This window comes from Salminus brasiliensis, chromosome 7 (genome assembly GCF_030463535.1).
Source record: "Salminus brasiliensis chromosome 7, fSalBra1.hap2, whole genome shotgun sequence".
In the NCBI taxonomy this organism is placed as follows: domain Eukaryota; kingdom Metazoa; phylum Chordata; class Actinopteri; order Characiformes; family Bryconidae; genus Salminus; species Salminus brasiliensis.
In genome coordinates this window covers 22,881,431-22,898,913 of record NC_132884.1, presented here as the reverse complement: position 1 = coordinate 22,898,913, position 17,483 = coordinate 22,881,431, and the positions used below count along the sequence as shown (strand labels likewise).

The following is a 17,483-nucleotide window of genomic DNA, read 5'->3' as shown; positions in this document are numbered from 1 at the left end:
ATCGCGTTCTCTAGCTGTATGAAGTGGCACCACATTTGATAAGGGTTCTAATAGCGAGCCTTTCATTATGGAAAAACTTTCATCCTGAAGGACAGAACAGCAAGCTACATGCAGTAAAAGCAGTGTTTGAGAAAAAGAGGGGAATCATACTGATTTTCTCAACGTTTGGAAAGCAAGTATGGTAGACTGGCAGGTTCCTCTATTATTTTATTTGCATGTCTTGCAAGTTTTTAGAGGATTACTTTTGTACAATGTAATGCTTGCAGCCCACCCCAGACACTCAAGACTCAACCCCCAAGACCAAGATCTCAACTCCAGGCTTGGATTCCAGGCTTGACATGGATTCACCCTGCAGAGATGTGAGACTAGAATCGGGCTTGCGCCCCATAAGCTCAAGACTTCAGGTTTTACTTGGATTTACACCCTAAAAGCTTGCGATGTACCTTCACCCATCTTTATAAATAACACTAGCAGAGATTCCTTTTGCTGAAGTATGGAACATTTTACCAAACCGTCTTTTATTCTTCATCTCCTTCTTTCTTTTTGAAAGACACAGAGTCATTTCAGCACTGAAAAAGGGAAGCACAGAGCTCTGTTTTAATTCCTGCAACCTCCTCCATGAGGCAGTGGGGATAGACTGAGCTGCATCTGTTCACTCTGCAGCTCATTTAGCCAAGCCTCCATGCATAACCAAGAGCAGAGGGAGACAGAGCTGCTCTCCCGCAGGTCTCCCACAGGGGGCAGTCTGTAGCACTTTCACACCTTAGCCTCGCCCAAGCCCATCAGCCTTCCCTTACACAACCAATCAGTAGAGCACTAATGAGCGACCGCAGAACACCATCTTAAAAGCAAAGAAGCCCGGCCAGCGTTGCTTCCTGGGTGACGGCACGGCCAATGTGCAATTTGCCACAAAAATAAATATGTGTAATAAATATATACAGCTCATATTCAGTTGAGCTGAGAGTGCAACTGCACCCCTGTGCCCAGTAACCTGAGACGTACTGAGCACTGTTAGCTGAAAACGACGGGAAATGTGCAATTAGAGCTGCACCACAGAGCATGAAGAGTGAGAACTGAACGAAGGCAAATAGATCTAATGGACCCCCCCCCCCCCAAAAAAAAAAACTAAAAAAAAAAAAACTAAAAACAAAACCAGAACCAACATGTACAAAATTAAATCCATGATAATTCCGGATAATTCAAGAGAGGAGTAGAGAAGACAAGATTGCACAAGTGAAGTGGAAAGTGATTTTTGTGAAAGTGAACATACACAAACATCTCTTGCCCACAGCCGTCAACCCCTGACCTAAGATCCACACAGCCTGTCTACAAAAACATCAGACACAGCACAGTCCCTGACGGGCCAGAGATCCTGAACAAGCCTGGCTGGAAAATAGAGAGGAAGTGGGGTTGGACAACAATTCAGTGCAAGGCATCAAGTAAATGGGAATCCAACGCCATTTAATTATTAGCATATTGCTGTGTGTTTATTCTATTATATTATATACTTTACTGCTGATGTTCAAAATGACCATGTTATGCCAAACGCCACATGCATTCTGTTACACGTTATGCCGAGGTAAGGTACCGAGTCATGTGCCAATCAGATGTTTGTACAACATGCTGCCTGCTAAGGTACCTTCATCTGGCTGATTTGTGAAGGCAGATGTTTTTGCCTTACGTACCCCCTGATCCCCCCCCCCCATCTTCTGGGTTAGCATCGTCTTAGGGGAGAAAGCGAAATGGCGGGTGCAAGCAGCAATCTGTACAAATATAAGTTTGATAATGATTTTCCCTGAATATTTTATTTCAGATGAGAAACTGTCAGTGTAACAGCCGAATTTTGGCTTTTTATATCTAACGATTTTAATTAGTTATGCCACCAGCAGACAGCAGTTGTCAGTATCCTGGCATAGTCATAAAGTATTGCTGCCTTCGAAGTGTGTCTCAAACATGAATCGGTTGTAGCTCCCCCCATTACAATTGTAAGAAACTGACTTATGAGACAGCACAGGCAGGAAGGCATCAAAGCAGCTGCCTTCAGTTTCAGAAATGATCACATTTTTAATATATTTTAACGAGTCACTGTTGCCTAATATTTTAAATATGTCATTACTTGAAACTAAAATCACATAACCGAGACAAGGAAACAAATAAAATCAATTCTCAATCCAGTTTTTTTTTTTTTAGGTTTTTTTTTTTTTTCAGGTTTATACTGAAAAGCATTCTCTGTGGCCCATCCTCTCCATGCACCTCTAGAGACGTTGTAAGATGCAGAGAGCAGCCTGTGGCATGGACTGCAGTGACTAAGAGCCAAGTAAAGGACAAGGCTGGGTAAGAGTGGGAGGAGCACAGAGAGGAGCGTGACAGATTCAGGAAGCCAGGCTCAGGAGCCATGCTAAGACCACAGCTTTCACCCATACCTCATCCAACTTCAACAACCCGTACACACACACACACACACACACACACACAGGCGAAAAAAAAACAAAACAACAACAACCCACAAGCACACAGATAACCGGGGACTTTAATTAGACTTTTGCTCACCATCTCCAGCCAAAGCTCTGCAGGACCTTCATGGCCCATGGCATTCTCATAAACACTGTGCCCAGGCCTGCTGAGGTGAGTAGGGAGCAGTGCCTGGAGAAGCAGAGAGGGCCAGGCTTGACCCACAGGTCTTCATTACAACAGAGCTTCAGCACTTCCCAGGGGTCAGCAGCAGAGCTAATCCGAGTCACGACAGCTAGGCCACACAGGGTTATGTCAGTTCACAGCCACCTGGGCCTCCAGTGATGCTTATACATTCGAGATACCTAGAAACCTGGCTAGAGCTGAAACAGCTAGCCGATGAAATTAATTATGGAAAACACAACACAGTTAAAGCTGCGTTTTCTGTGGCATAATTCAATAATGAGAGATGGAGGTATGGAGGTAACATGCTATGAACCTCAAAAACTGCTGAACTGTTGGATTAAAAAAATTATTAAGTTGTAAAAACCAAAAACTGTTACGTAACAGCTCTGTTTACATGCAGCGACTAATACGGGAGAATATGAAAGCAAGGCTAAAAAGGGTAAAAGCTAACGCTAGCCCTCCAAAGCCAAGACAGATGCAGTTATCTGGAGAGCTTGACCCTTGGAAGCAACTATAAGCTAACAGCAGCCTGAGCCTTTAGAGTGGCTAAAAGCTAATGCTAGTCTGTCTGAAGCATGGACCAATGCACCAATGCACCATCAAGCACACTAAAGGCCTTTAGAGTGGCTAGGAGGTCCAAAGCAAGGACTGATGCACTCATTATGTGCACTAGAGCCTTTGGAGTAACTAAAAGCTAATGCTAGGCTGACTGAATCTCTTCAGCTAGCTAAAGGCATACCGTACCAACTGGACATGAAAAGGACCCAGAGAGGACAGCAACGCTGTCCAGCCAGACTCTGTTTTTGTTCTTGTTACATGCTACACTAAGAACCCATGAACCCAACCTATGCTAAGCTTGGTTACGTTAAGCCAGGCTATACTATGCGCTTGCTGTGGGCCATCTAGGTGATGTAAATAAGCCAATCAAAGTATACGTCATTGCGTCATTTGGACAGACTGCAATACACTACAGGAAATGCAGGGGGCACTTTGGTTTCTACTTTGGTCTCACTGCAGCACAATCGAATAGATTGCTTGTCTCTCAGACAGAACAAATAACAGTCAAAAGATTAAAACCATAAAAATGCACTATGTTTACTTTCTTACAACACTGGAGATTTCGCTTCTTCAGTAGACCACCTAACCAAACATATTGGCATTCATAAATCAATGCCACAACAGTAGTCACGTTGTCACCACGGGCCAACCTCTGCCACCCATATTTCCATTATCATAGGCCATCAGACCGTGAAATAGCTTTCTACTGCGTTGTGCTATAAACAAATAAACCCTCCTTACTATTCACACCACACCGAATACTGAAGTCTGAGGCTCAGGTCCTGAAGCTAAGTGCTTGAGAAGGCATAGCAGCTTAACTTTTAAAGGCTGTATTTAGAGATCAGTGAGCCTTTCAAAATGCTCTCCATATTTGGAAATCCCACCAATCTTAGAAGCCTGACACCCAGCATTAGACTGACTCTGATCAGCTGGTATGTAATTCTTAAGGATTCACCAATACGGGAAATTGGGGGCCGATGCAGATATCTGCTATTTTTAGTCTATAGACTAGTCTACTAGTCTATATTGAATATTAATAAAATGCATTGTATCTGTGCATAAGTGTTAGAGAAACCCAACTTTTGTGTATGCGGATACAAATGCAGTAAATTAAATAAAATTTCTACTTGTCAGTGGAATAGCCCGGCGTCACTTTCAAAACATTCTGCTTTTTAGGAGTTCAATAAACACATCTTACATCAGTTTGAAATATTGGTTAAATTTGAATATGTTGAAATTAAATTGAATAGGCTGTTGTTGCTGAGTGGCATGCCCAAACGTTTGATCGCTACTAAACTATAACATATTTTATACAGAGGGCCCGCTGCCCCCCACAGACGCCCAGAGGGCCCGCTGCCCCCCCACAGACGCCCAGAGGGCCCGCTGCCCCCCACAGACGCCCAGAGGGCCCGCTGCCCCCCCACAGACGCCCAGAGGGCCCGCTGCCCCCCCACAGACGCCCAGAGGGCCCGCTGCCCCCACAGACGCCACAGACACAAAAAATGGATGAGATGGAGACTGATGCTCTGGCTGAAGGGAGACACTCGCAAGAGAGCATGATACAGTAATTAAAGCATGATATTTACCCTCTGGTCTGTACTGGGCCACAATGGTGACTGTCTGGCCAGCATTCTTGAGTGCTGCGGCTGCTTGTTCATGGGTTGCACTGCGAAGGTCCACCCCATTCACCTGCAACGAAAACAAACATAATTACTTTACTGAGGGTTCACTCCACAAAAGCATTTTAGGCATTACACATGCACACATGCTAGAAACGATATGAGAAGTTAAAGCTGTAGTTTGGCACTGGAGCTTTGAGTCTCATCTAGCTAACAAGTAATGGAAAACTACATCCACCAGGTTAGCGCTGCATAAACTGCATACTTACAGAGATGATGCGGTCTCCTTTCCTCAGCTCTCCACAGAGGTCAGCAGGTCCTCCAGCCAGAATGAAGGAGATGAAGATGCCCTCTCCATCCTCTCCACCCACAATGTTAAAGCCTAGTCCTGTTGATCCACGGTGCAGCACAACCTTCCGAGGCTCCCTGCAAAGCATTACCCAACTTCAACATTTAGGCATGGACAACAGGATTTGACCGTTCAACCTAAAGTGTACAGATATAGGCATTACTGGTCAAAGGTTTGCCTACTGACATTACAAGCAAACTTTAACTGTATACAACTGTCTATTACAGCTTATATGAGAGATGACTCGATACTTCCTTTTCTTTTACAGATCTTAAAATCTTGAGGGCATTACCAATCTTGTATCTTGTCTTTAAAGGTAAAGGTGCATGTATTTGTCACTGTACTATGTACAGCGAAATGTGTCCTCTGCATTTAACCCATCTGTGAACACACACAGACACACTAGTAAACTAGGGGCAGTGAGTACACACACACACCCAGAGCGGTGGGCAGCCAACTCCAGCGCCCGGGGAGCAGAGAGGGTAAAGGGCCTTGCTCAAGGGCCCAACAGTGGCAGCTTGCCGAGCCCGGGTATCGAACCCACGACCCTGTTATCAATAACCCGGCGGTCTAACCGCTGAGCCACCACTGCCCCTTTATAACTAATAGCATTACTACAAGGAATGTAAAATAGGGCTTTCAGGCTTGAACCATTTCAAATTTTCCCACAATATGAAATACACAGCTACAATCAGGCAAGTGTGCTGGATTTGTTACAGGGCTGGCTCAGATTCATCCCTTTTCCCAAAAAAAATCCTGCCCAGCACTGCACAGTTTACTGATATCAGCCTGATCTTTATTGTCGATACTTCTGTATTTACTTAAATAATATTTATAACACAAAGTCATATGTGAAAGAGTACTTAAAGAAAGTTGAGAACATCTGAGAAAGCATATCTGGTAATATTACCTACTGAAACTTCTATTTAGAAATAGCTCTCATTTAATCAAGTATACTTCAGTATACTTCAGCAGATTAAAAAGCACAATAAGGTTAATAAATCGCTCTTAAAGCGGTTATTAAAGTCAGTACCAGTATACGTCAGTTCAAACATCGATGTCTGGAAATGCTTTGTTTTAGAGAAACATGAAATCAGACTGAAGATTAATCTGACGCATTTAATGCCTCTAACTGCTAACCTACAGAAAGTTATTATACAAAAGGGTTACAGATATGTTGCCTGGAGTTTGAGATAGCGCTTTACAATGGTTTTCTAATAAGATTTTAGCGCAAATTGCTTTCTTAAATTACATACTCCATAGACAGGGCACTATAAGAAAACAGACAAGGTAAAGATCATTGATTTACCACTATTCTATCTTATATAAAATATATAAAATGTGTAATTACTTATCTTTTGGAGGGAGAACAAAAAAAAAAAAAACGAACAACTAACTACGAAACTTTTGCCTTCTAGACATCTGCGAGACAAAGTGTTAATTGCTGTTGGACAAAAACTGTAAATATCAGCAATCTGCGATACAGAAAGTCTAACAATGGAGCTCATTATACAAGAATCCTAAATAGCACAGTTTGCTAATCCTTGCACAGATTTACTGGGCTGGTAGAATTTTGTCCTGGATGTGAAAATGGTAGATCGGTACTGTGTTACTTCCACTAAATCTGCATTTGGATACATTCAGGATAAGGATATGGAGTCTTTAGATCTGTCTCCCTCTGGTGGACATGTGGTAACAGTTGTACAGATATACTTTTCATTACATAGTTTAATTAAAATGGCAAAAAATAAATATTAATTTGCTTTATTTTTTAAGCATTTCCTTCAATCCGCCAGCATCTACAGCCTGTCCATGAATGTCTATCTTACAAAAAAAAGAATGAAGCATTAAGGGAAACATGAAAGGAAAATGGTTCGGTTTGAGTCTGTAGGTGGCAGTGTAAGCCTGTGACTGTGGTCCTGCACTGCATTCCCAACAGCCTAACTGCATTCAGCTTAACAGATACATCACAACAAGCATAAACATTGTTTAAGGTCAGGTCTCAATTAAGTCTCTACATAACATGCCTCTACGTTGCAGTGTTTTGGCAGAAAACTGCTGGCTGAAGGATGAAGTCGTAATTCGAAGATTATCAGATTTCCAAATCTGACTTCACAGACTGCTCAGCCTTATTACCATGCTAGCTTATGACGAAAGAGGCTGTTCGTTTTTTTATGATGAATGTGATGTATTTGATGACGATACTCTTCTGATAGGAGGACAAATCCCTCCATTAAAATGGATTAAGTATGGTAAAGCATACCAGTGGATGGGCAACTCCCCCCACCACCACCCCTGAAGCAAAATTTAGCTTGGTCTGGCCAGGCCATCTGCCCTGCTACTGCCTCCTCTCCTAATGCTGCTCGGCCTGTGCGGCCACGCCGACTGGCAGCTCTTAGAAAATGAAAAACAAATCCAGTGAATGAAAATGCATGAATGACAAGAGGCTATGATCTCAAGCTTCGGGCCACAGTATTTTAGTCCAAGATTAAACCTGAGCTTCCCCAGTCTCTGGAAACTGTTAGAACCCAAGTTCTGGATGGCTAACATCAACTGATATTGACTACCAGTGGTTTCGGTCAATTGTGTCTCATTTTTGGATGTGAAATTTCAAGGGTTCGAACCTGCAACCTATATATATATATATATATATATATATATATATATATATATATATATATATATATATATATATATATATATATATATATATATACACAGTCATGCCCGAAAGTATTCATACCCCTGGCAAAGTTTGACTTAAATTTACTTTTATTTAACCAGAAATTATATTTTTGCCTGGAAATGACACAGGCATCTCCCAGGAGATAACACGATGATGTACAAGAGGCATCATTGTGGGAAAAAATATTTCTCAGCTTTTATACACATTTGAACAAAATTATTCATACCCTTCTCAATAATTAATAGAAAAGCCTTTATTGGCTATTACAGCAATCAAATGCTTCCTGTAATTGCTGACCAGCTTTTTGCATGTCTCCACTGGTATTTTTGCCCATTCATCTTTAGTGATGAGCTCCAACTCTTTGAGGTTCGAGGGTCTCCTTGCCATCACCCTGATCTTTAGCTCCCTCCACAGATTCTCAATTGGATTCAAGTTAGGACTCTGGCTGGGCCACTGCAAAACATTAATGTTTTTGTCTGCTAACCATTTCTTCACCACTTTGGCTGTGTGTTTTGGGTCGTTGTCGTGCTGAAATGTCCACCGGTTCCCAAGGCCAAGTTTCTCTGCAGACTGCCTGATGTTGTTGTTGAGAATCTTGATGTATTGCTCTTTTTTCATGGTGCCATTTACTGCGATCAAGTTCCCTGGTCCATTGGCTGAAAAACACCCCCAAAACATTAGGTTCCCACCACCATGTTTGACAGTGGGGATGGTGTTCTTAAGGTTGAAGGCTTTTCCTTTTTCACGCCAAATGGTGCACACATCATTGTGGCCAAACAATTCAATTTTTGTTTCATCTGACCATAAAACAGAACACCAGAAGTCTTCTTCTTTGTCCAGATGAGCATTTGCAAAGGTCAAGCGGGCTTTTGTGTGCCTTTTCTGGAGAAGTGGTGTCCTCCTTGGCCTGCGTCCGTGGAACCCAGCAGTGTGCAGTGTCCGTTGAACTGTCTGCCTTGAGATGTCGCCACCAGCAGAGTCCAGATTCACCAGGATGACCTTGGTGGTGATCCTTGGATTTTTCTTCACCTCTCTCACTATTCTCCTGGCCAGCACAGGTGTCACTTTTGGCTTCCGACCACATCTTCTGAGATTTTCCACAGTGCGGAACTTCTTGTATTTTTTAATAATACTTTGCACTGTAGCCACTGGAAGTTGAAAACATTTTGATATGGCTTTATAGCCCTTTCCTGACTTGTGAGCGGCCACAATGCACAGCCGCAGGTCCTTAGTGAGCTCCTTTGTCTTAGCCATGACTGTCCACAAACCAACTGCAGAGAGCTGCTGTTTTTCTCCTGTTGAGTTGATTAAAACAGCTGTTCCCAATGAATCAGGGTAATTAGGATGCTTTAAAACAGCTTGGACTATTTGGAATGGTATAGAACTTTGGATTTTCCCATATACTGTGACAGTTTTCAAAGGGTATGAATAATTTTGGACATGCCACTTTTTGTTCAAATGTGTATAAAAGCTGAGAAATACTTTTTCCCACAATGATGCCTCTTGTACATCATCGTGTTATCTCCTGGGAGATGCCTGTGTCGTTTCAAGGCAAAAATATAACTTCTGGTTAAATAAAAGTAAATTTAAGTCAAACTTTGCCAGGGGTATGAATACTTTCGGGCATGGCTGTAAATATATATATATATATATATATATATATATATATATGAATGAGAAACACCATAGCAAGTTGTGACACAGAGCAACCCAGCATTAGTTACTCCTCCTTTAACTACATGGCACTAATACAGGGCCTACACTTGTGATTCTGGACACAAAACACTACTTGGTAACAATAACAAATGCATGGCTATTTAAACCTTACCTGTACAAATAATAAAAATCAACTTTATATAAAATATTGTAATATCTGTGCCCCTTGTTCATTTTATATTTGCAATATATTTTGTTTTATTTTGTATAGAAAGTTTAAGAAGTGTGACATGAGAACTGATGATCAGATTAGTCAGTAAAAACCTGATTAAAAGTCGAACAGACTAAGAGACAAAGTAGAACAGTCAATAAAATCTGTATTGTTAAAAATATATATATATAAATATAAAAAGGTAAAATTGTGCATTTTTATCACCTAAAAATATGAAATTTTATGCTTTGTGTATGCTTTCTAGTTTGACACACTAAGCTACAGTGTTTTGAGTAGTGTCGCCTGCACCTACAGACCAACAAACACTCATAAGAAAAAGAAGGGAAGATAAATACTCCACCCGCAATTTTTTCATCTATATCCTTATCTATAATCACGTTTTAAGGTCACAGTCTGTTTAGAATACAAACTTTCTATCTTAATTTTCCTAAAATGTGAATCTGTCAGTTGTTATTTTCTTACATTTTATTAGAATTTCATAATCGATGAACCAATAGAATTTATTTTTACATTGACCTCTATTTAAAGTTAAAAAGGTTGCTTCCTTCTCTTGTAAAGTTGCCATTTTAGAGATTTCTGTGTGACTGTGACGATGTTTGTGTCTATGTTTGTGATATGTACGTGAATAGTGTGTCAGGTCCTTCAGTTGATGACAAAGCACTGGCTAAGAGCAGTAGTCACCTTGAACAGCTTTAATGTGTGAGAAGAAGAGAGTCATCTCCACATGCCATTAGGAATCTACGCCCGTTTCACAAAGCTGCTTTAGTTTAAAAAAAAAAAAAAAAAAAAAAAAAGAGCGAGAAATGGCAGATGGACAGAAAGAGAAGGCAGAGGAAGGCAGAAGTGAAGGGCAGGAGGAGCACATCTTATAAGCCGCACCAAGTCCAACTTGGACTTGCAAAGGTCATTTCAATAAACATGCAGATAAGGAGCAATAAGAACAGACATAAATTAACATTGATAGGCCCGTTAGAACAAAAGCAGAGCGACTCCTCTAATGTGGAAAAAGGGGCACCTTGTGATCTCCTCGTCTCCCGACAGGCCTTTGGAGACGGGCGAGTAGCGGGATGGCGTGGCTGGAGTCAGGGGCTGGCTCAGATAATTCGGGGTGGTGATATGATTCTCCATGTGTTGGGAATAGGCTGAAAGACAAAACAAAGAAATCCATTATCTCTTTAGTTTGGCATGAAATCCACTTAACAATAGTCCTAGAGGTCACCCCTTCTTATGAGGCCACTCAGACAGCACTGTATGATCCTGTATTAACTCCAGCACTGCACACACAAAGAACATGGTTTCAAAACCTCAAGAATGTTGTCTGTGCATCGATGACGTCTGGGGGCAGTTAGATTTAGTACTGATATTGGTCACATGAGCTTGTGTTTGCGTCTCCGTTTGCAACAATTGACCATGATTACAAAGATATTTCAATTTCCCATTTTTCTTTGCAACCAAATTAAATTTGGGTTTCATTTGTACAATTATTATTTAAAAAAATAGTTTATTCAAATTAATAGTATTGAAAAGAAATTGTCAGGCAAAATCTTTTGTACATTTCCTAAGTTCTTAATGTGTTTTTTTTCCCCTGGTGTAATTGGTTCCATGACCAGAACCATTTTCTTATTACGACTACACTGGAGGTCTGCAAAATGAAATTAAGGTAAAACACACACAGATGAGACAAAACATTCTGAACACCTGCCTAATATGCTATTGGTTCTCCTTGTGCCACCAAAACAGCTCCAAACCCACCAAGGCATGAACTCTACAAGACTTCTGAAGGTGCCTTGTGCACACAGATCCCACAGATCATCTGCTCAATCAGATGAAAATCATCTGGGAAATTTGGAGGCAAGGGCAACATCTTCGACTTCAAGTTCCTGAAGCCATTCCTGAGCAATGTGAGTAGTTTGGCAGTAGCATCAAGAAGCCATCGGAATTCAGGGGAATTCCATTTCTATAAAGTAGCTGGTCCACAACAATGTTTAGGTATGTGACACATCAAATTTATGCCTACATAGATTCCAGTTCCAATTATCACGTCCTTCGTAGGTGATTTTGGTGGTGGACAGGGGTCAGCATGGGCATTCTGACTGGTCTGCAACTACGCAGCCCCATAAGAAGCAGGGAAAAATTCACTGTGTCACATTCTATTATAGCCCATCATTAAGCATTTCTGAGATCTGTGCCACAGTAGCCCTTCTGTCCGTTCGGCCCAAACATTGCCCATTTATGGTAACATTTATGAGTTAACCCTAACTCTTCAAAACACTGTGAGCAATCACTCTACTTACAACTGCTGACCGGGAATACATGCAAGCATTGGGATGTTTCAGAGATGTGTTGTCCCAGTCACCTGGCCATTACAAGACCTGGGCGCCCAGGTCTTCATGTCTATCTATTTTGACTACTGTCTAAAATATATACCAGGCTTTGACATGCACCATTGTTATTAGATGGTGCATTTGTGCTATAAAGGGCCTGAATTTGTGCATTTGTGCTATAATGCTCTGAAGGGCCCATTATTGATATTCTAATAGAGGTTGAACTGCCACCTTTCCTGTATACACTGCTCACAGGAGAGCTTTAAGGAGGTGTATGGTCAGTGGGATAACACACAATTACTGTTTATAACCCTAGCTATGAATTGTTTTCTTTCATACAGCTGAACTTTATACTCTTCTGGCTGGTCTCCCTTTTCGCACCATCAGCCCCCTGCAACTTATCCAGAATGCAGCAGCACGGGTTGTCTTCAACGTTTCTAAATTCAGCCATGTCACTCCACTGCTGCGTCCTCTTCACTGGCTTCCTATAGCTGCTGCCTGCATCAGATTCAAAACCCTTGGCCTACAAAGCCAAGAACGGACCAGCGATCCCTTAAGATCCATGGAAGACAAGCGTCCAGGCTTTTTTCTGTCACTGCCACCGAAGTGGTGGAACGAACTTCCCCTGGGTGTCCAAACAGCAGAGTCGCTCGCTGTCTTTAAACGCAGACTGAAGACGCACCTCTTCCGAGAGTTACTTGGGTGAAGAGTAGAGTATTATGGTCTCCTTATTGACTTGTGTTTAGTAGTATCTAAGCTTAGAGGTATCTTTGAATTTTTAGTCTATTCAAACTAGCTGGGGTTATTCTTGGGTAAAGTGGGCAAAGATAGTATGATGACTATGAATTGGGCAGGCATGGAAAAGTGACCAAAATGAGTGTTCCATTGTTGCTGCATATTGTAGTAAAGGCCAGGATAAAAAGGGGAAGTTAGTGTCAGCCTAGTTCACATCAGCATGGCTATTTATTTTTGAAATCCTCATAGAATGGCCATGTTTGTGCAGATCCCGATAAAGACCAGCTCATTGTGATGGGATGCTATCGTCTGACAGGTACGATATATGTACAATTGCTCAGTTCAATTGCTCAGTCTTGACTTGGAAAAAACAGTCACTCTTATTCACTGGTGATTAAGATGGCACAAAAAAAACAAACCCCCAAAACAAACAAACAAAAAACATGCACTATTTACACACAACACAAACACATACTGTACTCCCTCTATACACTGATGTGGGATTAGCACACTGGTTGGGGGGCTGGGGGGGTGGTGGGTGTTAGCCACGTGGTGTTTTTGCTGATTAAATTTGCTTTTGCCCTTCATGCCTTTAAGCTTTAATGACAGCATCCTTGCCCAAGCCTGTGGTAATACTCCAGAACATCACTGAGGCGCTACATCATTGATCTGCACCACTCAGCACTTTTGGGATGGCACAAATCAATCCTGGGGCATTCCAGAGGAGCAGCCGCCCCCTCTCCAAATAAAGTGCTGCATACTGGTGCTTTGGCTGGGAAACACTCATCTAAGTAAGACTGGGACTCTGAGGCTCAGTGCTTTGCTAGGCCATTTCATTTAGTGCCTTTGTACTCAATGTAAGACTAAGCAGGGGATTAGTTTATCTCAAAGCAAGTAGGAAAGGGTCACTCAGGTGAGAAACAATGCATTAATTAGACTAAACATAAAACGCTTCCCAAGACCTGCTCAGCCTGATGTGTGAGGATCAACAGTTTATGATAAATACAGCTTTACCGTTTTTCACACACCAATCCATACACCACTGTACCTACAGCAGATGAGCTCTCACATTCATAGTCAAGTTGCAAGGGGTGTTTCAGATTGTGCTGCACACCCTTTGTGCTCACATTAATCACTAATCTGATTTCAACAATTAAATCAAACTTAAATCAAACAATTAAAATTGTACAACCTTACCCCCCCACAAACTACTGAATGAGTAGTACCTCCACTTTTATCCACAACTATCAGCTTCCTCACCCATTAGCAAATCCTACCCACACATTCCCCTCCATCATGCAATGTGTTCAGCACTGAAAGGGTGGATGCTGACATGTGCTTCCTCTAATCCTCTAAATCACCACAACTAACTAACAATCTCTCACAATCTCCCTAAACCAACGCTTAGACAGTCTGGACATTTCCTGAACTCAAATCAGTAAATCATTAAACGTACACTCACCCACACTTCCATCCGTTTATGTATCTGTCCATCTCTTTATTCTTCCATATATCCATTCCTCTCTTTACTCATCCATTCATCTCGTTACCTACTCATCTCCATACCCATCCAACCACTCCCCTCCATGTCCACTCATCCACTCATCTCTTTATCCACTCATCTCCATTCAAATCTATATCACTAATTTATTCAGCTCTTTATCCAGCCATCCACCTCATCTCTACAACCATCCACCTCATCTCTACAACCATCCACCTCATCTCTACAACTATCCACCCAGTCATCTCTTTATCCATCCATCCACCCAGTTATCTCTACAACCATCCACCCAGTCTTCTCTTTATCCATCCATCCAGTCATCTCTTTATCCATCCACCCAGTCATCTCTTTATTCTTCCAACCAACACACTCATCTCCATAATCCAGCCATCCACTCATCTCCATAACCCAGCCATCCACTCATCTCCATAACCATCTCTTTATCCATCCATCCAGTCATTTCTTTATCCATCCACCCAGTCATCTCTTTATCCATCCATCCACACAGTCATCTCTTTATCCTTCCAACCAACCCACCCATCTCCAGAATCCAGCCATCCACCCATCTCCAGAATCCAGCCATCCACCCATCTCCAGAATCCAGCCATCCACTCTTCTCCATAACCCAGCCATCCACTCTTCTCCATAACCCAGCCATCCACTCTTCTCCATAACCCAGCCATCCACTCATCTCCAGAATCCAGCCATCCACTCATCTCCAGAATCCAGCCATCCACTCATCTCCAGAATCCAGCCATCCAGTCATCTCCATAACCCAGCCATCCACTCATCTCCATAACCATCTCTTTATCCATCCATCCATCCAGTCATTTCTTTATTCATCTATCCATCCACCCAGTCATCTCTTTATCCATCCATCCACCCAGTCATCTCTTTATCCATCCATCCACCCAGTCATCTCTTTATCCATCCTTTCATCTCGATCCTTCCATGCACTCATCTCACATATCCACCCATCCAAAAAGGACTGTGGCATAACACTAGCAGTGACTTTGCATGAGTGCCTCATTGACAGAATGGATTTAACCATCAGCAACCTTTGAAATTAGTCATAAGTGACTTCTGAGGTGTGAAGAAACTTGCTGTATCACTTCATCACTGTGCTGTTTTCTTCATAAGGCAGCAGCGTGGGAATGATCAATCTGGAGCCTTCACACCTCCACTGGCAGCTCAGGCTCATTAATCTGCTGGAGTTGCGACTTGGACAGACAGTTTTGCCTCACAGCTGTGTTCCAGTGAAACCTGGGGACTGATCGCAGTCATTCTGCAGTATTACAGAGGTATGTAGCTGTGCAAGAGCACACTCACAGTTGGTGACATCAGGGGGAGCGTAGCTGTCGTTCATGAAGACACTGGTGGGTTTAGCCACTTTTAGGTAGACTACATCGGTCGTATTTTTCAAGGCAGCCACAGCATCCTCGTGGGTCACCTCTTCAAGGCAAGCAGCGTTCACCTGCAACCACACAACACGTTAAATATTACACAAAGCACAGTGAGTTTAATTTGTGAGTTAGATCACTGACCACTGATAAAGAAGTATTTTCATAGCAACTTGTACTAAAATGATAAACTAGGGATTCTGTCCAATTTGGCAGCCCTGGACAGCAGTGAGCGGTACAGGACATCAGAAGTAACAGCTTCTTAACAGCTTCGACAATCATCTTAACATCTTTTTGGTCACTGCATATGGGAGTGATTGTGCATTTTGAACCACTCAAATCAGCCATACACTGGAGTGGTTTCCCCACAGTTCTGTGCAGACTGCTAGCCAGCATGCGCTTATTTATTTACCTACAAATAGTAGTTCAGCTTGATAAACATATGTATGTAGGAAAGTGCGTGGGTTTATAAAAGCAATACAGTCTCAATTATTCATATATTTTTATTACTGAATATCTAAAATATGACTGAATACTTGTTCCAGCCCTAATTGTTAGCGCAATCTTACAAAACACAAAAAATTCTTTACTATATTCCTTGTATTTGTTATAGGGAGAAAATGTTGTAAATATGATTATTTCACAGAATTACTGTGACATTATAAACAACAGAACTAAAACAACTGCATAAATACAACAACCCACCATAAAGCATCTTGCAACTTACAGTTTTCACATTTCCTTTATTTTTTTAAGTAAGTTATTGGTTTATTATGTTTGATGCCTTTGTGGAAGACCTGGTTATGGCAGACTTACAGCGACGAGTTTATCTCCGATCTGGAGCCTTCCATCTTTATGGGCAGCTCCTCCCTCAATGATTTTGGTGACGTAGATACTGTTGTCCCCAGGAATGTGTTGGTTTCCTACTCCTCCTGCTATACTGAAACCTAGCCCTGAGTGTCAGAAGTCCAAGAAACGAGGAAAGAACAGTGTCGTCAGAGGACGTTGGGAGGTAGAACACATCTTTTACTGCTACTGTAAAAGCAGGGACATGCACAATGAGAATGAACAGCTTCAGCATAACTTAGCTCACCACTGTGTAAATCACAGTTTAGATAAGTGCGTGCATTCCCTAACACAGACTGCGACGAAACATAGAGACAGACTTTTATTCCGCAATAAAAATGAAAGATGGTTTTACCTTTAGGACCTTTGACAAGTTTTATATCCACGATTTTCTCTGCGCCAGGCTTTCTTCTTCGGACATATAGTCTGACGATGCAGCCTGCCTCCTTCAGCGCCTCCACGGCTTTACTATGAGTTACATCTCTCACATTTACATCGTTTACTCGTAGGATGCAGTCATTCACCCTGCATAAGAAAGGGAGAGGAAAGACATGCAGACCAAAAAAATAAAAATCAAATATGTAGTGAGGATTCCAGTTGGGGTTCCAAGTGGAAATAACAGCCTGTGCCACAAGGAGCCATCAGTTCTGGTCATGAAGGACAGCTTGGCGATGTCCCTTCTCAGACACATCTGCTAAACCATGATAATTACCTGATGAGTTGAACTAAGGGGAATCATCCAAGCTGTGCTTGAATCCAGCCTTCCAGAAGCAGAACTGAGACACTGTGATGCACTACATGTCTACCAGTGTAGAGCACCTGCTCATTCAGTCTTTCTCCAGACATCCAGGGTCAGATAGTCCATATTTGCTGCAGTAATAGCCTCTGTTCATCTCCTGTGAAGGCTTTAGACTAGATTTTGATCACAAACTCCTCTCTA

The 17,483-nt window shown here is 42.0% G+C and overlaps 1 protein-coding gene across 31 annotated transcripts in view; it reads right to left on the bottom strand.

Moving 5' to 3' along the window:
* The window catches only part of dlg1a (discs large MAGUK scaffold protein 1a), a 143,515-nt gene that overhangs the window by 30,127 nt on the left and 95,905 nt on the right, over positions 1–17,483 (bottom strand). For all 31 annotated transcript variants that reach the window (XM_072684197.1, XM_072684164.1, XM_072684172.1 and 28 more), the window contains 6 exons: positions 16,899–17,068; positions 16,514–16,650; positions 15,627–15,771; positions 10,753–10,879; positions 5,084–5,240; positions 4,782–4,884 (listed from right to left, as the gene is read on the bottom strand). In XM_072684197.1, the coding sequence (XP_072540298.1) occupies positions 4,782–4,884; positions 5,084–5,240; positions 10,753–10,879; positions 15,627–15,771; positions 16,514–16,650; positions 16,899–17,068 (839 nt within the window). The remainder of the gene's footprint in view (positions 1–4,781; positions 4,885–5,083; positions 5,241–10,752; positions 10,880–15,626; positions 15,772–16,513; positions 16,651–16,898; positions 17,069–17,483) is intronic.